The 24,420-nt window shown below is 41.9% G+C and overlaps 3 protein-coding genes across 7 annotated transcripts in view; 2 read left to right on the top strand and 1 right to left on the bottom strand.

Moving 5' to 3' along the window:
- The window catches only part of SLC16A12 (solute carrier family 16 member 12), a 34,964-nt gene extending 20,076 nt beyond the window's left edge, over nucleotides 1-14,888 (top strand). For 3 of the 5 annotated variants that reach the window (XM_017726012.1, XM_008643788.2, XM_017726011.1), the window contains 7 exons: nucleotides 2,389-2,597; nucleotides 4,322-4,425; nucleotides 5,724-5,867; nucleotides 8,260-8,851; nucleotides 9,941-10,200; nucleotides 11,312-11,570; nucleotides 14,455-14,888. In XM_017726012.1, the coding sequence (XP_017581501.1) occupies nucleotides 2,488-2,597; nucleotides 4,322-4,425; nucleotides 5,724-5,867; nucleotides 8,260-8,851; nucleotides 9,941-10,200; nucleotides 11,312-11,570; nucleotides 14,455-14,476 (1,491 nt within the window). In that variant the 5' untranslated portion in view covers nucleotides 2,389-2,487 and the 3' untranslated portion in view covers nucleotides 14,477-14,888. Of the gene's footprint in view, nucleotides 1-2,388; nucleotides 2,598-4,321; nucleotides 4,426-5,112; nucleotides 5,276-5,723; nucleotides 5,868-8,259; nucleotides 8,852-9,940; nucleotides 10,201-11,311; nucleotides 11,571-14,454 lie in introns of those variants that run through there. The other 2 variants (XM_017726013.1, XM_017726015.1) reach the window with 2 other exon arrangements.
- Nucleotides 14,889-16,998: 2,110 nt separating this feature from the next.
- LOC103624605 (interferon-induced protein with tetratricopeptide repeats 5) lies at nucleotides 16,999-24,407 on the bottom strand. The gene is made up of 2 exons (XM_017726016.1): nucleotides 21,181-24,407; nucleotides 16,999-19,067 (listed from the first exon to the last, which is right to left on the bottom strand). Exons 1-2 carry the CDS (start codon nucleotides 21,183-21,185, stop codon nucleotides 17,633-17,635), a joined length of 1,440 nt encoding a protein of 479 aa, XP_017581505.1. The 5' UTR covers nucleotides 21,186-24,407; the 3' UTR covers nucleotides 16,999-17,632.
- The window catches only part of LIPA (lipase A, lysosomal acid type), a 12,451-nt gene continuing 12,250 nt past the window's right edge, over nucleotides 24,220-24,420 (top strand). The window contains exon 1 of the mRNA XM_017725857.1: nucleotides 24,220-24,396. Coding sequence (XP_017581346.1) covers nucleotides 24,220-24,396 — 177 coding nt within the window. The remainder of the gene's footprint in view (nucleotides 24,397-24,420) is intronic.

The following is a 24,420-nucleotide window of genomic DNA, read 5'->3' as shown; positions in this document are numbered from 1 at the left end:
CATTCCTGGAAGTTCCTCCTCCACCCTAAATAATCATAACTTGGAAAAAAAATCCTGTAGAAGGGGCAATGAAAGATACTGCTCAGATTCAAAATAAGAAGCCTCTTCTTACCAAGACTGTGGAAATGCTGAAGTGGTATGTCTGAATTGCTCAGGATCCCTCCATGATGGATCATGTGCTTATGCAAACCCCACCTAGCTATATTACCTGTGATTGCCAGGAAACTCTTAAGCTAAATAACTTGAACGTTATGAATGCCCTGTTAATTCATGGGTTCTTGTGGGCTATTCAATCATCCAGGCATTTGAACATAACTTATTAAACTTGCAATACTGCCATAAATCCACGCTGAGGCCGTCAGTGTTAGATGCAAAATGTGGTGGCCACATGGTACAAAACACTGGTACTGGCTCTGCTTGTTCAAGTGAATTTGACAGGATAAGTTGACAGTAGATTTCACTGACAAATCAGGATATAATCTATTTGTGACCCTCTGGCTTAATGCTAGATTATCTAGCAGGTTTTTTGTGACTAGGTTACACGTAGACACAAAAGTGAGTTGAGCTTTGTTTTCCATTTAAGTAGACAGGGGTGTGGTGATGGTTTGAGTAAATTACACCACTTGATGATCTGGTCATTCACTGATCCAACATGAAGAATCATGTAACTGCTGCCTTAGCCATCAGATAACTTGTTCATCCAATGTTTGCACATATTTTGTAAGGCAGTTGTTGATTGAAGCTATACAGAAAGCTTCTTTTGAAGCTACGATTGACCCTATCAATTAAAAATAAAGAATCAGTCATTAGCTCATGTCCACTTTCTTGAACCATAACATAAACCCTGCAAAACTGTCTGTAGCCTGGATGGAATCTACACATGACAAATATGGTCTGCTCACAGGTCATGGTAGGACTAGGTTTTATTCATCTAAGCTTTCAACATGTTGTGGTTTTCGTTTGTCATACATGTTTTCTCCTATTTTGCTCACCTTTAAGTTTGGCAGTGTGCGTATGTTTTCTTAAAATAACTCTGGTTTTGGTTTTGACGTGCAAATCTGGGTATCTCAAGGTGGCCACAGATGAACACTTCTCAAATGTTCAGCTATGGTGGAGTTTAGGGCTGGATTTGGGGTGCCTTGTTGTTTTGGGTCATGGAGCTCTGGGTTTTCAGAGTCAAGCCTTGAGCATCATCTGTCTGATCAGCTTCAAGGACTGAGGATGCTCATTGTTAGCCATGTATCTGTTTTCTTGAATGGCCATTTTAAGTGGCTCTGTAGCCCTCTGACCTGCTGTAACAGGAAACACTTCCTGGGAAGCCTGTGGTTCTTGTCAGTGGGAATGTTGCAAACATAGGATCTGTCGTAGTTAGGTGAGATAGAAGTATCTGAGCTTTCTCTTCAAGCAAAACTGAAAGACATCCCAAATATTTTGCTTATGCCTTATAAATGTTCAATCCATCCAGAGGCTAAGGGCTTGCTGGTGATGGCAGAAACATGGTCTGAAATCCAGCACTGACAGCCAGCACTGTGTGTTCCTGCACTGTGTAAATTGAGGCATCTCTGGTCCCTCAATCGAGCCCTGCCATTCAGTCACTGATGCAGGAAGGACTAAGGGCTGCTGGTCCCATTAGCAAAGCACATGACTCAGTTACTCACCTAGGGTCCAGTGGGTGTCATTTGGTCTCCTGCAGTGTCCTGCAGCACTCAAGGTGCATTTAGAGACCATTTTATGGCCTGGATGCAGGCACAGTTTTGACTTACGTGGTTAGGAGAGGGGGACAGGCTAGCTGTAACCTTCTGTGAACTGTCCATGCTCAGAAAATTAAGTTGCTTGTCCTGCTGATTATAGCTTTCATCTGCAGTTTATCTTGTGGGAACAAGGAGGTCATTTTATCATCAGATCTGCTCTGGCTGTGCTGTGAATATTCCCCTCTTGTACAAAGGTGAAAGCTGTATTCTCTCAAACAAAACTTTTGTGCTAAATTTTGTATGAGGAAGAATAGCTAGTTTGAGTAGAGATTGCAATCAAAAATACAGTTCAGGCCAGGGACTGGCATGAGTGGGGAAGCCAACTGGGGGTAAATGAGTGACTGGCAGCAGTAAAGTGTGACTTGTACATGTATGTAATGACACATAGCGAGAAAGAGGGCATTGTGTGCTCGGGCAAGTTACCCAAATTATCATGAAAAGCATGATACCAGACACTGGGTCAAATTCTGATGGCCCTTTGGTTTTCAACAAGTTTTCATAAACTTCATGTGAAAGCAAACACTCACTTTTGTGCCGTAGAGCTGAGGCAGGATGTCCTGTCCAGCCTGCCCAGCCATTGAGGTTACAGCCTGTGCAATGTGTCCTGACTACTGCTCTGCCTGCCTTCTCTCCCCAGATGGCCGGTGACCCATGTGCCCAGCAGCCCCAGCCCGTGCTTGGCATGAGGGCCAGAGCCATCTGCTGCCACTGAGGCGAGGAGCAGGCAGGGATCGCCATGGCCTCATCCCGGCGGGCCCGGCACACAGGCCCTCCCGACGGAGGCTGGGGATGGATGATCGTCGCTGGTTGCTTCCTTGTCACTATCTGCACCAGGGCCGTGACCAGGTAAAGGCACTGCTGCTTGTCTTGCTGACCTGTTTGTGGCATCACCTTTTATTTTTTCCTCTTAGGAGGAGGGTTTGGGATCTCCCTGATGTCCTGCAGCTGACAGGGTTATTCTGGCTAGGTACAGAGTCTCTCCTGCTACATTTTTCAAGGCTTCCTAAGGCTGCAGGGAGGACCGAGGGATTATGAGCCCTCTGGCTTTAATCTTGCCTCCTCTGACAGCTGCTGTAGCTTTCAGCACCCACTCCTTGATTTCTTACAGAATCAAGGCCTGGGGCAGGTAGTGCTATTTCAGGCTGTGGTGGTTTGGCTGGGGAAGGAGGAATCATGCAGGGTCTCTTTGGGTTCACTGTGTCCCTCTGACCCCACAGCCATGCTCATTTTTGCCAGTCTCAGCGAATTACCTTGACCCCTGAGTCAATGTGAAAAGCAGGTAAATACTCCCTTCTCCTACTGCAAGCATTTCAGGTACTGTCCTGCCTGAGAAGGTCCAAGCCCTAGAGAAGAGACCCCTCTCTATACCCTTCTGGTATCTGAAATATGCAGAAAATATTTTCTCGAAAATAGAACAGGAATAGACTGCTCCCTTGCATAAACATAATGCAGTCTGGGATGAGATTGCTTTTACAGTGATTTTGATGTCGACTGGAGTCAGAGGAGCCTGGTGTGTGTGAACATGGACATTTTAGCTATATTAAGCAGAGAGATAAGCACCCGGGTAAGTGAGGAAAACTGAATGAGTGTCTTGTTGGACAATCAGTATAATGTAGATACAGTGTTTCCTACCTACAGTTCTTATGTCTTTTAAAATAAAGCTGCCTGGTTTAGGGATCTGAAGTCTTTAGGGATCTAGGGTCTTAGAGTCAACAGCATAGAAGGGCATCGAAACATGGATACAGTGTTAGTTAATGTATACAAATGTACCAGTTCCATAATAACAGTAGAGAATTCCTAGTGGATTTAATTCCTTTTTCATGTGCGAAGTGTATTACATCCCGGAAGTCATCCAATGGCTGGAACACATTAGACTATATAGAAGAATGAAGTGTGTGCAAGAAAAAAAGCTGAGGGAAGTGGTTGTTCACTGATATTTGGAAAAAGAGAGGGGGAAAAGGCATCTCTTGTAGATCCAGAAAAGAGAATGAAACTAAGAAGCCATTTGATCTGTTCCTCCTCAGGGACGTGTTGAACAGTAACACTTGTTAAGTAGACAAAGTAACCCCTCCTGGAAGCATTTTATTGAAGAGTTGGAAGGTCCAGGGGCTCCTGCTGTGTTTTGATTCTCTGGTTGTGAGGAGCTGCTTTGCGCTTGTCCATCCATGAGCACATAGCGGCAGATGGTGTTTGCTCTGTAGGTACCATACTGACCCTACCCTCACAGTTCGTGCAGGTGTGGAATAGTGAGTGACAAGGTCAGTGAAGAACTGGGAAGCCAGGGCTTTGTGTGCCGGGGAAGCAACATCATAATACGGGCTATAAGTTGCTGGTGAGAATTACAATTTCAATTTCCTTTCAGTTCAAGATACTATGAGTTTTAAAAACTCTAGCAGCAGACACCCCAGCAAGAAACATATGATAATGTTCGTGACCACAATTTTGATTTTCCTTGGAGCTGGAGAGGACTTTCAACTGGGTACTTTTTATACCTAAGGAGTGAGGGCAGTGTTTTCTGTGACACAAATATTCCATGTTCAACAGATTGGTATACATGTTTTCTGTCCTAGGTGCATCTCAATTTTTTTTGTGGAGTTCCAGGCATACTTTGGGCAGGATTATGCCAGAACTGCTTGGATCCACTCCATTGTTGACTGTGCTACGATGCTCTGTGGTGTGTATTACCCTTTTAAGTGTAATGTGGCTGCTTTTGCATCAGCTCCATCTGGTTTTAGCATGCTCACAAGTTGGTGGAGTCAGCTGGGGAAGAGTAATACTGTGGGATCTCTGGGGTATGGTATATCCAAGTTGCTTCCCCCAACATAGTTGTGCAAGGAAGGGAGTGTCTTCATACTGAAGAGAAGAGGCAGAAGTTTGTTTTGTGAAATGATCTAATTTTTCAGAAATGTACTTTTGTTGAGGTCTATTGGGACAAGTCATGTTTGCATGCTGTTAACTGACAACTTGTTTCTTTTGCCTTTTGATTGGAGTTCGTATTTGAGACAGAACAGGATGTAGATCTTAACTCCAGATCAAGTCAAACCGTGCTCCTTTTATCAAAACTGTGTATTTACAAATAGACTTCTCCCTTAAAAGAAAATTTGATATTACTAAAAATTATGTGCATCAATGCAGCAGTTCTCATGCTCTCAACGTAGAATTTCTCGTGGGTTTGCTTTAAAGCTATGCAGCTATGTGAAAATCCATGCCCTAGCTCTGTGGAAGAGGGTTCATCCATAAGAATTGCTAGAAAGGCAGAGGGACACAGCTGGAATGAGATACAGCAACTCACCTATGACAGCCAGGTTATATCTTGGGAAAAAACAAGATAAATAAGGGTAACTTTGCCCTGGCATTGCAGGTAGTGGAGGGGAGAGGGCTGGTGATGACATCCCATGGTAGAAGCAGGGTGATCTGGGAGCCATCAGTATTGGAGAAGTGCAGCAGAAGTGTAGCAGCCCTGGACATCTCCAAAAAATGTGAGACCTCTCCTGTTTGGGTCTGATCCAGAGCCTACAAGGCCGGTGAGTTGTGAGGAAGGACACCTGAAGTTACTGAGGGTTGAAGTGCAAATTCCAGGTGGGGAAAGGTCTGAGTGTTGTAAGCATGGAGTAATGAACAGTGTGGGCTGTTGCTGTGGCCTGTCTTGACCCCTTGACACTGCAGGTTAGCAGTGTCCCATGATGACTTTGATCTATGAAAATGGCTGCTGAGAAACTTGCTGTAAGTTTCAGGTTTATCCTGACTTTCAGGACAATTACTGTTAGAAGGTTTTTTTTTTTTTAATTCTTTCTTTCTTTTTTTTTTTTTTTTGGTGCTTATGCCATTGCAATAGGGGGGTGTTGGAATACCACTCTGAAGCTGCAATCATTTTCTTCTGCTTTCTCCTTCTTCCTTTTCCTTTATGACTGTTGCAGTGAACTGTGTGTGAGGACCTGCCATTAACTACCACCTTTATTCTTTTCTTTAAAGCCCCACTTGGGAGTTTAATCAGTAATCATGTATCCTGCCAAGTTGGTATCATGCTAGGAGGGCTGCTTGCCTCTACTGGACTAATTCTGAGCTCATTCGCCACCAGTCTGGAACATCTCTACTTATCGTTAGGAGTCCTCACAGGTAGGATGCATTCAGCCCCTTTGTTGCTCCTGGAACACAAGACAGGAATATTAAAAATGATGGCTGATCTCTTCTTCATGTCATATCAACACTGCACTGGTCAAATAAGATACTCAGACCTGTTCCCATCATTGTAAAAGAGAGGCTTTGGCTGCCACAGTGAGAGCTTCAGCACTGACTGATCTCATATAATACAAGTGCAGCACCCTGCAAAAGCAACTCTTACCCTCTATTAGAAAGAGGGCTGTGAATAAAGTTCTGAAATTATGGGAGGTCAGGAAGGACTGCTGTTGCAGTTGATACACATGAAAAGGTTTCCCTGTTTTGCCTGGGATTTGGGAGCAGTTTGTTATAGCAGGAGTTCTAGGCTGCCTGAAAATATTTGCATATTTGGAAAAAAGTTTAAATCAAAACATAAGTGTAAGTAAGAGATAGAGGAGCACTTGGGGAACACCAGGCGCCTCAGCCTTACTTTTGTCTGCATTACATTCGAGTGGAAAAGCAAAAAAAATTCTGGTTGGTAGTCTTGCTGTAGCAACTCTTTCATTTGTGCTCAGGTATGGTGATAACAGATCTTTGCTCTGTCCCATCTGCCTGTGTTTGTTGTGCACAGAGGAACTTGAGAGGGGCCTGTGCTCACGCTGACATTCCTTCCTCATTAATACTGACCTGGTAACCACGGTGATAAAAGGCTTTGTACTTGGTCCCCTGGAGTTTAGTAACGAGTTGGTGGAATTACTGCAGTTCACATGCTGCCAACAGCTTATTTGTTTAAAAAAAAATCCTTATTGTAGCGCATGTTGCTCCTGTATTACAATGTTAATCTTTGACAAATGTGTTCATAACAAATAAAAAGGCTTCTTGTAACTTGAGGGACTGTGCTACGTACCATGCTAAAACCTCTGAGGCTTCCTTAGTGGGAGCTGCTGTGAATACCAAGGTGGAAAGGCTGTTACCATTTGTACATGGAGTTGCAAAGAGCTAATTCTACAAGCAGTGAACTTCTAGTTTGTGGGGACTGATTAACAGAGAGGTGAACTGTTGATAAAGGCTGGACGTCGTGCCTTCACCCCAGAGAGCAGATGGGACCATAAAAAGTGAATGTCTAAATCCATAAAAGCAGCTGGACTTGAAACCAAAAAGTGAAGCAAGGGAGAGATTGGGAAGTGTCAATAAGTAGCAGAGTTCCTTCTAACACATATGAAAATGTTTTCAGCCCTAAACTTTCCACTTTTCACAGGACATTTGTTGGCTTTTCTGAGACCTATTTCCCCCTGCCAACTATCTGAAAAATAAATGGTGTGTATGCCTAATAGAGTATGATTTTCACAGCACTCGAGTGACGATGTCCAGCCCAGGGCTGCTCCTCTGGCTCTGCTGCCTGTACAGGTCCAACCCCAGCTCTGTGCCCTGCTTCTCCCCTTGCCTCCTGAGGGGTGCCAGACTGGGCACCCGCAGCCTAGAGTCCCTCTAATCCACTTATTCCATCCTGGCAGGTTTAGTGCCTGCCCCACACAGTGTGGCCTTTGAGGAGGATGTGGCAAGCTGGTTATGGCACTGGGTGATTATCTCCTCTATCAGCAAGTTCTGCCAAAGGCACTGGGGACCGTTTTACCCTCAATGTAGGACAAGCTCCAAAACCATAGTCAGGAACTTGTTTCTATTACTGATTCAGAAATACATATTTTAGTATTTTAACCACTTGATGATTAAAACCTGCTCTTTGATTCTGCAGCAGAGAGCACAATCTTTTTCTTGGTCCAAGAGATTAATCTTATTTGTTCACTCCACTCAACCTGGCTTTGTTTTCAGAGGCTTTTCTCCTTCCTTGCAGGCAGGGATTTAAAATCATCAGGGCTCCAAGCAGCTGTTGCATGGAGTTTGTTTAGCTGACCAAGAGAGTTTTTTGTAGAATGTTAGTAACAGAGACAGGCTCTCTGTACTCTGTTTCAGAGAACTGAAAATTAATGGTCAGGGTTGCAACAGACCAAAACACAAAGTGGTGCCTCATCAGGACATGTATCCAGTGCCAGCATTGGTGCAGACCCTGGGGCAAGACCTCATCTTGAATGCAGGAGAGGCTGGCACACCAGTTCTCGCATATTTAGTGATTGTCCTTGTTCTTGTTCTTAAGTGAACCCCATCACTTCTGTCTGAGTCTTATTATTGTGGATTATTGGTCATCAGTTAGGTTTGTCAAGTCAGTGACCCTGCCAGTGGAAGAAACGCGTCATCCTAGTTTCTCATCACACTCAAACTGGGCTGCGTGATACAGAATCAGAAAAGGCTTCTATTCATTTGTACTAATGAAAATACATTGCGTGGTTTGATTTAATATATGTCATATGTCATGCTTAGTATTAAGCCATCTGCACTTTGCTTTCTCTTCTAGGGCTTGGGTTTGCACTTTGTTATTCTCCAGCCATCGCGATGGTGGGCAAATACTTCAACAAAAGAAAAGCACTGGCGTATGGAATAGCCATGTCAGGCAGTGGAATTGGTACCTTCATCCTGGCCCCTGTGGTCCAGCTCTTAATTGAGCAGTTTTCCTGGCGAGGAGCTTTGCTCATCCTGGGAGGTTTTGTTTTAAACCTCTGCGTCTGTGGTGCCTTGATGCGGCCTATTTCTCTTAAGGAGGATTGTAAAACTGCTCCTGAATTTCTTCAACAGGGTTATGTCCCTGAAACAGAGAAACAAGACTTAAAGCGAACGTTCATCTGTTCACCTTTAATCAAATTATGGCCTCATGAATGTTTATGCTACTGTTCATGGAAGGAATATGACTTTTTGCTGATGCCAGGCTTCATGGTGCTGGCAGTGTCAGTTTTATTTATGGCATATGGCTGCAGCCCTCTTTTTGTCTACCTAGTGCCTTATGCCTTGAGTGTTGGAGTGAGTCATCACCAGGCTGCCTTCCTCATGTCCATACTTGGTGTTATAGACATCATTGGTAATATCACCTTCGGATGGCTAACAGACAGAAGGTAAGGGCTTCTGGCTGATCAAGTGTAAGCTTTAGCTGGTGGGAGGCTGGCTGCAAGCGAGGTATAATACATATAGAAGTTAACATGATGGACTCTTTCTGTAGCATGTGTAACTTAAACCCCCAACAACACAGTCTAACTTTCAGAAATGCTTGCTACTTAATCTTTCTGTCTCTTCTGAGTTTGTTAAATTCTGCTGGGTAAAAATTTTTTTTTCCTGGAAAAATGATGTGTTTGCATGTGTGATAGTGGAAATATAACCCCTTGCCTGAGGTATGTTGAGCACGATTCTCTGTATCTAAGTCCTAGAGGATTTCACCCTGCTTCTTCTGCCTTTCCATCTCTTTTGTGCTGCTGGGGAGGCACAGAAGTTATGGAAGAGGGTCAAGGGTCTGGCCCAGTACCGTCAGGCACATACTAGGAAGGATTGACAGAAAATTGTTGTATGTTTTCCAGTGTGTAAGAACTTAACATGCTTTATGAACTGAACTCACTCCAAATGTCAGTGTACAGCATCTGTAACATCAGTAGATACTGGCTAAATTAACAAGGATTTTGATTCTAAAGCATGCATTCTTTGTGCTTAACCAGTTTGTGGGAAAAATCAATTATTGTTTTTGTGGGGCAGGAAGGAAGGGAATTGCCATCTCGCTTAGCTCACACTAACTTACATTTAAGGGCTGACTGGAAGAGTGACAGCTAAGAGAGGTATACTGCAATATTTTATGCAGAATCCTGGGAGCACCTTGCTGACCTGGGATGTAAAGCCCAATGAAATACTGCTTTGAACATTGAAACTTCAGGGGAATGCAAAATCCTGGCAGCAGGGTTCTGTCACTAGGAAGATCCTGAAGAACACTGCAGGCAGCATGGGCTGCTGCTTGCCAGACGTTTCTACAGCTGTAGGAGGGCAGCTTTCCCTACCTGGGCTCATCAGTGTTGAGTTTTTAATCTTGAAGACTGTGTAAGGAAATGGACTTAAATTTGAGCCTTATAAGAGAGAGAGAGACTGAATCATTGCATGCCATGGCATAGAAGATGAGATACTGGTTTCAGTGATAATTTTCTTTTCTGTTTTGAAATTTGCAGGTGTCTGAAGAAGCATCGGTACTTTTGCTACCTCTTTGCTGTGGGAATGGATGGCCTCTGTTGTCTTTTCCTACCAGTTCTCCAAAGCTTCCCCTTGCTTGTGCCTTTCTCATTTACCTTTGGCTACTTTGATGGAGCATATGTAACGCTGATCCCTGTCATGACAGCAGATGTAGTGGGAACTTCTTTGTTATCATCAGCACTGGGCGTTGTGTATTTTCTCCACGCCATACCATATCTAGTGAGCCCACCTGTGGCAGGTCAGTTTTGCCAAATGATTTTTCTATAATCTCATCAGTACTTCAGATTTATCTATTGGTGTGATGTAAAAGGGGAGGAAGAACAGCAAATGCACAGTGAATGAGTGTGGAGGTAGCCTCTGGGTAGAGGAATAACACACCTAGACATTCTTAAGTCTTTAGATGTCCCATCCTGGTTTTGGTGGGATGATTTCTACATATAGAGTGAGATGAAAGTTTTAAAAAAAACCAGTATGGAATGGGCTCCTAAGAGCTATTACATCACCACTTCATGTAGTTTAAAAACTGTGCAAGTAGAAGGAGTAAAGTATTTTGCTGTGAAATGACATAATTTTGTAAAATCTAAATCTCTCTAAAATGAGTTTAATGCCAAGATTTTTTTGTGTGTGTGTATGTGTAAGACTTGTTCTTTTAGTCTCTACATTGCTTTGAACAGGTGGGTGAGTCAGCTCCACTCCTGTTTGGTCATAAGCTCATCCCTGTAATATCTAACCATCATTTTTCCCATCTGTACCATTGCAGTGAAGTAAGGAGGAGAGCTGCACCCTTATTATTCTTTAGAGAGCACTTGACACAGTTTTTAATATTGTAGAAGGTCAGAGATCTTTTTCAAACAACCAAGTATATATATCTTGCATATTTTGTCTGATGTTTACATCAATTACCAATTAATCACTGCTTCTGAAGCTTTTAATTTAATTTTCCATAGCAAAAATTAATGCAAAATAGAATTGTTCTAAGCGAGAGCCTAAGGCATAGCTTAATAAATGTTTCTGCATGAGGATCTTAAAGCTCTCTAAGCCTTCTAAAGACTGCCAGTTAAATCCATGCAGTTGGAAAATGTTTATTTAGTAGTGTGGTGGTGACTGCTCTGCCTTTTCTTGTGGATTTGACCTCCAAACAAAAGGCCATAAAGATATTATTTGCCTGCTGAGGACAAATCCCTTCCTGCCCCAGGATGTGGAAGTATAGTGATGGTGATGTAAACCTGTATTGTTTGATCGTATTTATATGTGATAATTCCAGAAGTTTTTAACTGGATCATAGGACCTGTAAATTATCCACCAGAATATTGGACCTTTAAAAAAAATTTTTTTTTTTTTTGCTACAGGCTGGCTTGTGGACACAACTGGCAGCTACACTGCATCATTTCTCCTGTGTGGATTTTCTATGATATTTAGTTCTGCACTATTGTGCTTTGCAAGACTAGCAAAGAAAATCAAAAGAACACATTTGCAGTCCCTCGCTGGTAACACAGCCTTGAAAGAGCACATCTGGACAAATGGAGCAATAGCTTATTCTGTCACAGCAGAATTAGACCAGAAGGATGTTGAATTTTTGGCTGTGGATACAAACAGCTTCAGCAACAGGTGACAAGTGCCATCGAGATTCAGTATGGCACAGCCTGAGACAGACATGGTTCTGTGGTGTTGCACTCTTGAAGATACTTCTGTGAAACAAGACATCTCTCAATTAGAATTTTCTGTCATGTTGTAGTTGGCTTAAATCTATGTACAGCAAGAGTAATACTAAGTTAATGCAGTAATAGAAGAAAGCTAGACTGAAAATAGGGTTTGCATATACAAGTGTTCACAGATTTACTTGAAATGCAATGTTGACTCCACAGGTATCAGTCACCAAAAGTGAACAATAACATTTACATTCACAAATATTAATTACACAAGCTTTTTCATTTTGTGGTCTAGTGTGTTTCAATGGACTAATCACATACACTGTGAAAAAATCTCTGCATTTGTCAGTCTGCATGAAACTCTTTGCAAATCATTGCTTCAAATGTCAAAGTAATCAGTTTGTTTTGCTTTTGGTTTTTCAAGAAAATCTGGCAAGAAATTGATTTATGCTGAAAGTATCTCTGGAGCAGCTTTATTTTTACAATGTGCCTGCACTTTGTACATACATTGCAATTTAATTTCAAATATGGCTTTAGACCTGCTTTCCCAAGCCCTTTACAGCAAAAAAAATTTTTTTTTCTTCTGTATAGCTTTAAAATTTGAATTTCTAAACAGTGGCATTCTGGGTGTGATCTTCCAGCTGGTCCTTGTCTTGGAGGGTGGAAAAGGTGCTGTGGTGGCTCTACTATCTGAAGAGGAGTAATTTGTGCCAGGGGACTGGGTATGCTGATAGACAAATGTGCTTTAGCTGCATTAGTTGGAAGAAGCCCAAAGGCAACCCAAGAAACCTGAGAGATTACTGTGTTTGCAAACACAGAGCCTCCTCCTCTTGTAAAATCAGCACCTATTAGAGAATTTGGACCTATCTGGAGTCCATGCAACCAACTGACTGAGAGATTGCCCACCCCACAGGCTGACAGGGGAGAGGATGTTGGCAGAATTGTTTCTGTGTATTGCAGTGGCAAGTCTGTCTCTTTTCAGAGCTGGAAGCTGTATCTTCAGGTGGTGCAAATTGCTCATTGCAGAGCTGTCAGGTCACTTTTACTTGATGGCTAGAACACAAGAGCTGTGATTGATGATTTCCTGCAACTTGTGTGAGGAATATACTCCAATTGGCTGCTTCACAGAAGCTAGGGAGTGAATGTAGCTCATGGAGTAACTTACTGATGTGATGGTCTAGTGAATACTGGGATGTTCCTACATTTCCAGAGTGAAAATATTGTCAGCAATGGGGGAACTTCACATTCCGGAAACACAAATAGTTTCAGTGTTTTAATGCTGTATCAAGCTGTATTCTGTTCATTAACAAATTTATCAGAGTCCAAATAATTTTCATTAACACTGAACCAATAGTTTTGTTAGTCTGCAGAGTGTTCAGTGGCTGCTCATGGTGTCCTTTTCCACTCTGTGCCTTGGAAGGGAAAGCAACATAGACTGATGTTCACCAATTTGACTTAGACCAAGAGTACAGCCATAGGGGTATAATATATTTATAGATATATACACAAACATATATATATATATATATATGAATAGCATGTGTATCAAGTAGTTTTATTATCCAAGTGTATTTCAAATATATTAAAGTTGTTTGACTTCAATTGCCTGCGTTTAAATAAAGTATTTCTCACTGCCCTGCTTCAGGAATGTAGTCAGAGCCAGTAGCACGATATATGTGCACAGACCACAGAATAAGTGAGAGGAGTGCAAAATCTTCTTAAAGCCAACGATATAACTTTTCTTCAGCTCAGCATGAAAATTGACTCTTGGGCCCCAGTTTTGTTTCTAACATATATTCATAAAAAAGACAAAAATTATCCATGGGTGTTTCTTAATGAGTTAGGAAAAATATGCACTTTTGGAAAAAAATGAAGTGTTTTCATTAATTAGCATTGATGAAGATAATGTTTTAGATCTTAATGTAATATTTTGTTACTAAAAAAGGAATAGTGTGAGCAACAAAAAATGTAAGTTATTTTGAATAAGTTATTAATTACCACTGTAAATAGATTTACAGAAGTTTAATTACTTTGTTTATGACATCACAACACATCACCAGCTCTTCATGCCAGAACTGCATATTGTAAAAGCTTGTTGGAATAATGCCATATGCTTTTTTATCAATGTAAACTATACCATGTAATACATTATTAGCTTTTTTTTATTATTATTTCAAGATTTTTTTCATAGGCTTTTCTCTTTATGTTTTTTAAGCAGTACTTCTTGTTTTAAATATCTTATTTAGCAACAAACATTCAACTGGTTTTATATACAGACCTTTTGTAGAGAATGGTAAAGTTCTTTCAGGGCTTTCTAACACTGTTTCTGCTCTGACTTACGCCAATGGAAAAGAGCTTATATACCAGAATGATAATTTTTGTGCATAAAACACACTGTGAAATATCAGCCCTGTCATGAATGCCCCCAGTAACAAACAGAAGGAAGGAAGGAGTAACGAGAAATGACCTGCATGTGGAAGAAATGAGAATACAATCCAGGCTGGTGAAGCCTCATGCCAAACTTCTAGCTCTTGGTCCACACAGCACAAGATGAACTGTTCACCTTCATCCTGCCATGTGAAATATTTCAAGCAACGCATTATAGAAGTCTCTGGCTTACAATATTTTTGAAGAATGGTTTAGTGTATCTGCAACATTTTGTTTCAGAGATCATAATATTCAGGCTGTCCTCCATGGAGGACATTTCCTGGCATGGCACAGTGTGGGAATAAGCCAAGACACCCGAGCTAGCTGTGAAAAATTTGCCAGACTAACACTGTATGTTTGATGATTTAGGGGTCTTTTCCAACTTTAATGATTCTGTAATTCTATGTTTCCACCAGCCTTGATGGATACAAGCATTGATGGATATGAGCTCGGCTGGAGAAGTGCACTGCTGAGCCTGTCTGGCTCTTCCCAGGACGGTGTGGTGGGACTTGGGGTGACATCTGTCCGACAGAGTCTCTCAGATGGGAGATATCCTACCTGGGACTATGTTCTGTTCTGTGCAGTGGATGGAAATTCAGTGTAAGTAAGTGAAACTGCTTATGGCTGCTGAAGTTATCCCATCTGTTTCCATTCCATGAGGTTTGAAATGGGGAAATAATAATTATTTTCAAATTATTCATATTATAGCGATAATCTGGAACATTTAATAAATTGTACCTTGAAAAGCTGTGTGAAAACAACATTGGAAAAGTCAAGCACCTTCTGTTGAAAAATGACTCTTTTTTCAGAAAAAGCATTCATTAAACTTTCCTGTCAGCTTGGATAATAATTTATCTCCTGAAAGAAAAAAACTATGTTACTGTAAGGTGAATGTATTTTATACTGCCACAACAATTCCTTGTCTGCTCTCTAATGTGTTACAAATTTATGTGAGAAGGAAGAGCTTGTTTAACTTAAACTGTAACACTACTTCATGGTCAGCATAGCAGAGTCCTTAGTGGGGTTTGCCTCCATAAATAATAATACCTTCTTTTTAGTGATTACTCTGGTACATTTCAGTAAATTTTTCTATATACTTTAGAAGTTGCTTTTGGTTCATAAATTAATACTTCCTGAAGGGTTATCTTCACTCATTTTTTTTCCTGCACTGCTAGCATAGGCTCCAGTGATGTATTCATAATTGAGTGTGAATTGAGAGGTGTGTTCAGCCTCTGTGCAGTTCTAGTTTTGCCCAATGGATTTGGACTCTCCAAAATGCGTGTTTCATTTTGTCTACCTCCCGAAGCTCGAGCTCAACCTGCTTCCCGTATCGACAAGCCAGGCAATGCAGCAGCACCCCCATGTGGGAAATAACGTTTCTCCTCATTTACAAGACGGGCAAAATCCAGAAGGCTGTGTTTGCACAAGCATCCCCAGGTAGTACTGTGTTCCAGAGCACTCCTCCAGAGTACAAAAGAGGTGAGGCACAACAAATACGCTTTTTGCTTTGCTATGTCACACAGTCAGTTTCTTCACTGTGCAGATCGAGCTGCTATGACTCTTCATAAAAATTCAGGCTCACCTTTTTTTTCCCAAAATAATTTATAGCTTTTTTTATAGGTTCTTATTCCAGAAGATGTCCTGGTGGCAGAATGTGGAGAGGAGAATAGATGGGCCATGGCTTTGAGAACCTGCGCCACCTCCTCCTCAAATTCTTCCCTGCTGCCCTCCACCTTCTATGCCCTCAGTAGAGTTTAGATAGCAATGGTGCTGAGGTTAGAAGCCCTCAGGATTCACAAAGCCAGTGAGGTGGTCTAACATACCCTTTCATCCCCATAGCTGGGCACACCAATGTAGGTAGTCACTAGTTCCTCGCTGTTGTTCCAGCCAGCTTTCAGGAGTGGTCTGTCAGAACTGTTCCCAGACCTTCCTGTTCCCCATCCTCACCTCTCCTTCCCTAGGTAGGGTTGCTTTTGTTTGTAAAAGAGGAGCTGGCAGGTGGCTGGGAAACAAGGGTGGGTTTTGCTCCAGCTCTTTCTTAGGTAAAGGGTGTTTGTAATTATGTACACTTGATTGCTTTTGCTTGTATTATGAAAGATTCTCTGATGGAGAGCTGAGAGGGAAGAGGCTTATTGATATTTTGTGATCTGGCATTGGTGTTTTGCACTCCTTCATGGCTTGTCATCCTGTCTGTACAGGGGTGCTGTTGCAGGTGCAAGAATGCTCCAGGATGGCTAGAAACTAAGGTGCACATTCTTCCTGATGGACTCTGTCACCAGTTTGCTTCATGCTACACTAGTGGCTAGGGCTCAGAAGTGTTTTGGAAGTGCAGCGTTACTTTTTCCTGAGTACTATGGTCTATCAAACAAAGGTACGTTCCTGAGGAGTTAGGCCAGGGTGTTGCAAAGAATATTGAATTTTAGTTGGACACCTGAAGATAATCACCTTGTCAACCCATTCTGTCATTTCAGCCCTTTCTTCCATTCACGTAGACTCTGTGGGCACGCACTCCTTTTTCCACATGCCCCTTATGTTCCCCTGCCCTGCTCTGTGGTGCTCACCCAATTCTGCTCTGGCTGTGCTCTGCCCTCAATGTCCAGTTCAGGTCATTTCTTGTGTGTGTTTGCTATCCCTGGCTTGTTTCACTAGCATGGCCACAGCCCTCTCTTTGGCAACTCAAAGGCTGCCTTTCCTTCCTCTCCAGATGTTTGCTGTTGTGGTTCCTGATAGGGTGTTTTGGGTAAACTAGACTGATGCTGTTTTGTGCATAGTTTAATTCTTTGGCGCAATGCCCCTGAAGCCAGCTTTGCTGAGAGCTCCGGGAAAATAAAGGGGCTGTCTCCTCAGCCTTTCATATCCTGCCAAAGCTCAATCCTTCTTACTTTTTTGAATGGCTATTTCTCTTTACTTAATCTACTAACATGAAGGCTGATCATCAGAGAGATACCCAGAAGCAGCAGTTGAGGGATTCAATAGACTTTAGTAGTTCACAACAATAATACACATTCTGTAAGCTTTCCAGCGGACCAGCTAAATAATTAAAGTTCTAAATTAAACTAAATAATTAGTTTTCATAATTAAACAGCATACAAGGTAGTAAACTGAACAAGCCTTCAACAAAAGTTTCTTCTACAAAAGATATTTTTGAAATACTTAAAAAACCTTGAGGAATTCTATTTGTGTATAAGCATGCCCTTCAAGTGTACAGACAAAATACAACAATATGATTCCTTTACCTTTTTCTCAGTAGACAGTAATATCTGATTTTCAGGTTAGAAGTTCTCTGTTCTACAGATCATCACTTAAATACAACATCTATACCCATGTTATTATTGAAGAGTAAGTTAGATTAGCTATAAATATATATCATATATGTTATATAGTTATCCAAGCATGCTCTCTATTAGTGAATGAACAAATAAACAATTGTTGTCTGCAGTTTCTACATTATGACTAGAAAGTGATGCCACCTGTGTTTCATTGGGTCATAATGTCTACCTTCAAATGAAAAAAAACCCAACAAAAAAGTTTTGAGAATCTGTTGAAATGTCCTTGCTTTAGGAGATTTTTCAGTACATAGGATTTTTGGGATCTTTAGCTTGAGATGGAAAGTTGTAGCTCAAATAATGCATTCCGATATTCTTCATTGTTGGGATCCAAAGCAATGGCTTTCTTATAGCATTCAATTGCTTTTTGTTTCTCACCATTTAGGTTATGAACGAGTCCAAGTGTACCAATATCTGTAGCATCTCCTAAACGGCTCTCAATCTTTTGTTTCAACAACGTCTCCACAGCTTCCCTGCACTTTCTTCTTCCAAAAGAATCTTTTTCCATTTTCAGACCTTCTATGTAATACTTGATGGCTTTCGATTCTGACTTCATGTGAAAACGCTGAAAATTGCCATAATAGAAGTAGATTTCTTGTTTTTCACCACAGGATAGATAATTTCTCTGGAGCACTTCCTGAAATATCTCTTCAGCTTCTTCATACCTCTTGCATAGTGCATATACGTTTGCTAGGTCAGTATGGGCAGAAATAAATGTTGGCCTTTTGTCTATCACTGTTTTGAAATGAAAAATGGCAAGCTGGATGAGATTCTCCACTTCCTCTTGAGGTGTACATCTTGTCTTTTTCAATTGAAATATCTTGACTTTGTAGCAGAGTCCTAGTTGGTGATGCAGAAAGACAGACTTTGGTGTCAGTGGTAGGGCCTTTTTCAAAATCTCCACTGCCTTGTCCACTTCTCCTTTCTTTCTGTAAAACTTAGCAGCATACCGCAGGAAAAAAGGAAAATCAGGGGTTATCTTCAGTGCCTCCTCAATGTACCTCTCCCCTTCATTAGCTCGTTTCAATTGCTGAAGTTGTAATGCAAGTAATGCCAGAAGGGAAGTGTTCTTTGGATTCAGTTCCACTGCCCGCTGCAGGACCTCAAGGCATGGCCTCACCTCTTCACAATACCGAAAAGCCAAATTTTCCAAGCGATACATTGCTATTGCATAGCCAGTATAAAAATCTGGGTTATCGGGCTCACTCTCCAGAGCTTTTTCAAAGCAATTCTTTGCCCTCTCGTAGTAATCAGACCCAAAACGTAATGATGCCCATCCTTGCTCAGCACAGATCTCTGGAAGCTGAATCTTCCCATGAGCAGTACCTGAAAGCTCTTTGCAGGTGTTTTCCACTTTGCTTACATAAGTTTGAGCTTCTTCATATCTCTGCATGTGGTAATAGACCCAGGCATAGTTCCCCCAGGTAACAAGACTTCTCCTGGCAATTTCACCTGGGGGATGTTTTTGAATAGCTTCTTCAGCTTTTTTGAGATTTCTCAGGGCTTCCTCATTTGAATTCTTTAGGTGACATACATAGGAGAGTAAATTATAATCTGTAATGTTGGATTCGTTGACAAACTTGATATGATCAACTATTGTTTCCTCTAGGGACTCAAGACTTACATGCTGCTTCAACAAAGTCCATGTAAAATGACATTCTAACTGCAGCAGGGAAGTCTTCAAGGAATTCTTGGAAATGGTACTAGAAGAAATCAAAGAAAAAGTTGTTTACATCCCATTTGCTTTTTGCTATTCTTGTTTTAAATCCAGGCATGACGTACTTTAAAGGCAGTCAATACCCTACCTGGTGCCCTTAGTCCCCAATACTTTAAACAAGCCAAAGCTGTAGAGAGCCCTAGGTCTAAAGTGCTGAATAGTGATTTTAGTAATTCTTCTTGCCAGTGTATGAGGGCACCTCTTACATAGGAACAGATGTTGCTGTGGTGTTAAAGTGGAGGGCTGCCCTCTGTAGTAAAGCTGGCACAGCCTTGGGCCTCAGGAACATATGTCCTGCGCTGGGAACAATTGCTGAAGCTTACCCAAAGGACATAATCATATAAGATTCTCCTAAACTATAGAGAATGTGATTTAGTGTCTTTCCTAAATCTTTGTACATGTTATGATTTGTGTTACAAATTTAATTTTGAATTTCCTGCATTTTTAAATCCTTGTATGTTAGATCATAGCACCATTCTTATGTTATGGTTATACGGGTTTTATGGTTAATGTATCCAGGAACTGGCTCCCAGATCTCACCAGTCTCTTCAGTGGCTGGCACTTGGATGTCCAGCCCATGAGTGTGCAACCCCATTCCACTTGCTGGTACAAACCACACACTCACTAACCCTATGGCTCCTCGGGTGCTGGCTCTGGACATCCAGTGGCTGGTTAGGGAGCTTCTCTCTCACCCCTAGACACACACACTCACACACCCTTATTAACCAGACCCTGTTGACATACAACTGGTCCTTAATACCCCTTTATGCCTGTTGTGGTTTAAGCCCAGCTGGCAACTAAGCATGATGCTGCTTCTCACTCATCTCCTCCCCCCATCCCCCACTTGTGGAACGAGGAGGAGAATCAAAAGTAAAAATTGTAGGTTAAGATCAGAATTTAATAATTTTTAATAACAGAAACAAAATAAAATATAATAATAATAGTAATTAATAATAATGATGATAAAAGGAAAATATAAAACTTACAGAAAAACAAGTGGTGCACAGTACAATTGCTCACTACCTGCTGTCCAATGCTAGACTCTCTCCCTGCACCCCAATCAGCCCCCTTTCCAGGTAACTCCCCCAGTTTATATACTGGGTATGATGTTCTGTGATGTGGAATATCCCTTTGGCTAGTTCAGATCACCTGTCCCAGCTGTGCTCTCTCGAGTGTTTTTGTGTACTTCCTCACTGGCAGAGCATGAGACACAAAAAAATCCTTGACTAGGATAAACACAACTTAGCAACAAACAAAACGTGTGTTTTCAACATAATTTGCATACTGAACCCAAACCACTGCACTGTACCAGCTAGTGAGAAGAAATTAACTCCATACCAGATGAAATCAGGACAATCCCTCTCCATCTTTCAATGGCTTTTTCTTCCTGGGGCCTCCGAGCCACCAGGGCAGAATGTTATTTGGGTTTCCCCTGCTGCCATAGCCTACCTGTGTGCCTGTGAGGGTGCACGGACTGGCTTTTGTCACACAATCAAGGGGATATTTTTACAACACAGAAATGACATTTTAGTCCATACTATGCTCTCCCTTAAAGAAAGAATGACATACAATTCTATTACTGAGGCTTCTCAGTCAAATCCTCATTTCTTAGAAAGACTCCCTTGCTGTCCCTCCTGTAACACCTAACAGAGCTAACAGCCTGTGGAGCACAGTGTGTGCTGCTGCTCAACTGCATAATCAAGCCTTTTGGGTAAAAAAAGGAGTGAGTGGAAAGACAGCAAAATTATGAGGAGGTAAATCAAAGAGGAATGTCACAAACACAGGTTTGAGATACAGATTACACCTCTTTGGCTGGGCATCATCTGCAGCCTGGATTTCACCCCTGAACTGCATGCACAAAATTTTTCTGACTTTCAGTTCTATTCACAGAGACTGAACATCATTGGAGAAGCAATAACATGACAAAATTCAAGAGCATCCTTATTTTATTTTGATTCTTCTCTAAACATTCTGTAAAATATTTTCTGTTGTTTGGATGCTCAAAGGCCCTCACTGCTTACATTTATGTAAATAATAAGCATTATTTTCCCGTGGCATAGAGAAAAAAGCATCTTTCAGAGACTGGGTTGCTCTCTTACCTCATAGTTTTCCTTCTCTGCTCACTTGCCTTCAGGCAGCCTCAAAGCCAAAGGAGTGCTGCCCACTGCTGTTATGCTTTGCATTTTATATAGTCCAGCCCTCATGTGATGTGTGACGAAAATTACTGGGAAACAGAAAGTGAAACTTCAGCTTTTCCCTGGCTTTGCCAAAGCAGAGCAGTCAGTCTGCAGCTGAAGAAATGAAACTTGAGTCACTAAGCTGCTCTTTTTCAGCCTGGCTCTGTGCCATGTATTACTTTGTGTTGTGGAGAATATGGCAACAGCTCCTAATGCTCCCAGCGTTTACTATGTTCAAAGGCAGGGACATCCATGATAAGGAGAATATTTCAGGCTAATATGGGCTGACATGTCCCCTAGTTATCATGCATAGGCTAGGGAAGGGTCATTTGCCCCTTCTGCCTCTGCTGATGCATCTTTGCACAATTCTGTGCCACGCTGTAGGCTCCTGTTTTATTGGTGTTGTGTCACGCACATAACACACACACCCCCTTATCGCCCCTGCCTGCACTCCTTCCTCTTGTGCCTCCACACCACGAGGTCTCTGCTGCTGTACCAGGCCTATGTTTTTCTGCACTATGCCGTTGTCTAAGAGTACTAAATATCCCATCTGCAGGAAATGTTTGTTGCTGCTCTCTACATAAACCCACAGCTATCCTTTCGCAAATCAAATTAGATAGAGGCAGTCAGTTCAAGAAGCTGCTGTCACAGTTGTGCCAAGCAAAAGAAAGCTGCAGGCAGGTCAAGACAAGGTCAAACTGAGCAGACCTGGCAAGCCTTGGTCCTGAGGCCATGCAAAGCCAGTGCAAAGCCTACAGCCTGTTGCTGGCAAGAGCAATGCCATGTTACAGGCTACACACATGGCAACAGAGATGGGAATGGCCTGGGGACTGGAGCATCTATGAACAACGCATTGATGCTTAGTTTAAAAAAATAAAAAATGTGGGCCTGTCTCTGTAAAAGTGACTTTGGGGGTAACAAAGAGATACAAGAAATAGTATCTAACATACATACATAGCACTATATATAGTAAATTCAGATGTAACCTGAAACTGCAGACCAGGGAAGAAAAAGAAAGGTGTAAAAGTGTGTTAGCAAACTTATAAAAATGACTCAAAGTGGTTCTGGTGAGAGGAAGAATAAACCACAACCATCAGCATCACGGCAAAGATGTTAGTACCTGGTAACTGTTCTTTTCCCTTCTTTTCTTCTTCCCTTCTTTTCCCTTCTTTCCCTCTTCCACCCTTTTCCTCCTTCTAAAAATCCCAACAAACCAGTGTTACGTATTAGAACTTCTGGTTTCTACAAGAATTTGGAGAGCCTCAGTAACATCTCCCCCCCACACACCTTTTGTGTCTCATTTAAGTGTCTGTGTGCTTGTCTGAATGTGTGGAGGGATTGCTGGAGCTGGTGCTTCAGAGCTTAAGATAAAGGTTAGTACAGCTGCTGCTCTGAGTAGCATTAGAGATTCTAGCACCCACGTATTTGATAGGTGATGAAAAGAGGCAGTGGATTGAGAAGGAAAAGGCTTAGGGTATCAACACAAATCCGTGTATTTTATGGTAAAGAAAGGTTGCAGGTAGTTACAGAAAAAAAAGCGTTTAAAAGGTTACTGCAATGCCAAAACCAGATGTGGACACTAATGATTTATTATGCTTCTAAGTATCTATGGGTTTCTTGTCTCTACTTCTGTCCCAGGCATCTGTTCTCCTTGGTACACTGCTTGGTACATATGAGAAAATGCAGGCATCTTCCTTCTGAAATGCAGAACTTTGCCCCAGTTTCCTTATTTTTTACTAATTTAGTTGCATCTATATGCTATGGTTTAATATGAATACCTATTAAATAAAGTAAATGCAGGAAAGTGCTTAAATTAGAATAAGTAAGAGAACAGTTATGCAGTGCCTTTCTGCAGCCAACTCTGTAACTTGCTAGACACTGCACAGGAAAATTCACAAATCTTTCTACAGCTCTGCTGCTTTCACTTCAGAGCAAGCTGTAGCTGGGCTGACTGCTCTCAGGGAGAGCTGCACTGCATAGCAGCAAATGCAGAAGCTTCTTGGAAAACATGTCCGGAAATGGGCTGGGAACAACAACTGCGTTCATATTTAATACAAAGTCTTTGTTTACTTGAGTGGTCTGTACATACAGAAGAATAGGAAATGTCTTCAAACAGATCTACACATTTTATGAGAGAAAATTCATATCTGGACATTTCTTTGGAGCTGAAATGGATACATGCTGACAAAGAATTCTCCCTGGAATCATTATCCCAGCCAAACAATTGCCTGAAATGCAGTTTTCATCTTTAAAATAATGTAAATGAACTATACCATGGTAAATTACAGGATCCCTTTACATATGCTATTTTATGCTGCTTTCAATTTAGCCTAGGTTAGTATATAATCACTACTTTTGACAGCAGCGATTGTGGCATTTTATAATTTGGGTTTTCCCCTAGGAGGGAAGAGTAACTTGTAATTAATTTGACAAAAAACTCAAGTGAATCACCAAGCAATGATTTTTGCCACCCAAGTTCTTTAAAATCAAACAATTCTAAGAAGTGGGGTCCAGGAATGCAAAGAGTCACATAGTATCTCTGTATCTAGTGACATATCCACATATCAACACGGAGGTGCTATAAAAACTTCAATGATTTTTCAATTAAAATCTTAATGCTTTCTAAATAAACAGAAACACTTCTGTTCTTGATGCCCTCTTGCTCTAGCACTGTGTATGTAGTATCAGGTTTCTGTATTATTCTATGGATATTACTACGGGCCTGGGCAGAGTAACACGAATATTTATTTTAAAGGATTGAATTTTGTCCAAGTTTTTGCAAGCCCGGTCACACATCCCCTGACCACAGACACGCTTCTCTGGGAAATCGTAGCTGTGCAATGCAGTGCCTGCCAATTAGTGGCCGCAGAGCATGAAGATGAAACAGGTTTGCAGGAAGCTGTGATGGTAACCGCGCCTGCAACTTAAGCCCATTTGTACTAGGTTTGATACGTTTAGACAATGCTCGAAGATGACGGATGGATGATCTGTGCGTGCAAGAGCAGCAGCGATCGCTGTCAGCGCTGTAGGGCCCTTTGGAAGGACGGGCGTGCCCGAGGCGCAGGTGTCCGGCACCGGAGGCACCGGGCAGGTGTCCGGCACCGCTCCGGCCACGGGGAGCGCCGGGCGGGCGAGGCGGCACCGCCCCCCCCCTCCCCGCCG

This window comes from Corvus brachyrhynchos, unplaced genomic scaffold (genome assembly GCF_000691975.1).
Source record: "Corvus brachyrhynchos isolate BGI_N302 unplaced genomic scaffold, ASM69197v1 scaffold61, whole genome shotgun sequence".
NCBI lineage: Eukaryota > Metazoa > Chordata > Aves > Passeriformes > Corvidae > Corvus > Corvus brachyrhynchos.
This window is presented reverse-complemented; position numbering and strand designations above follow the sequence as displayed.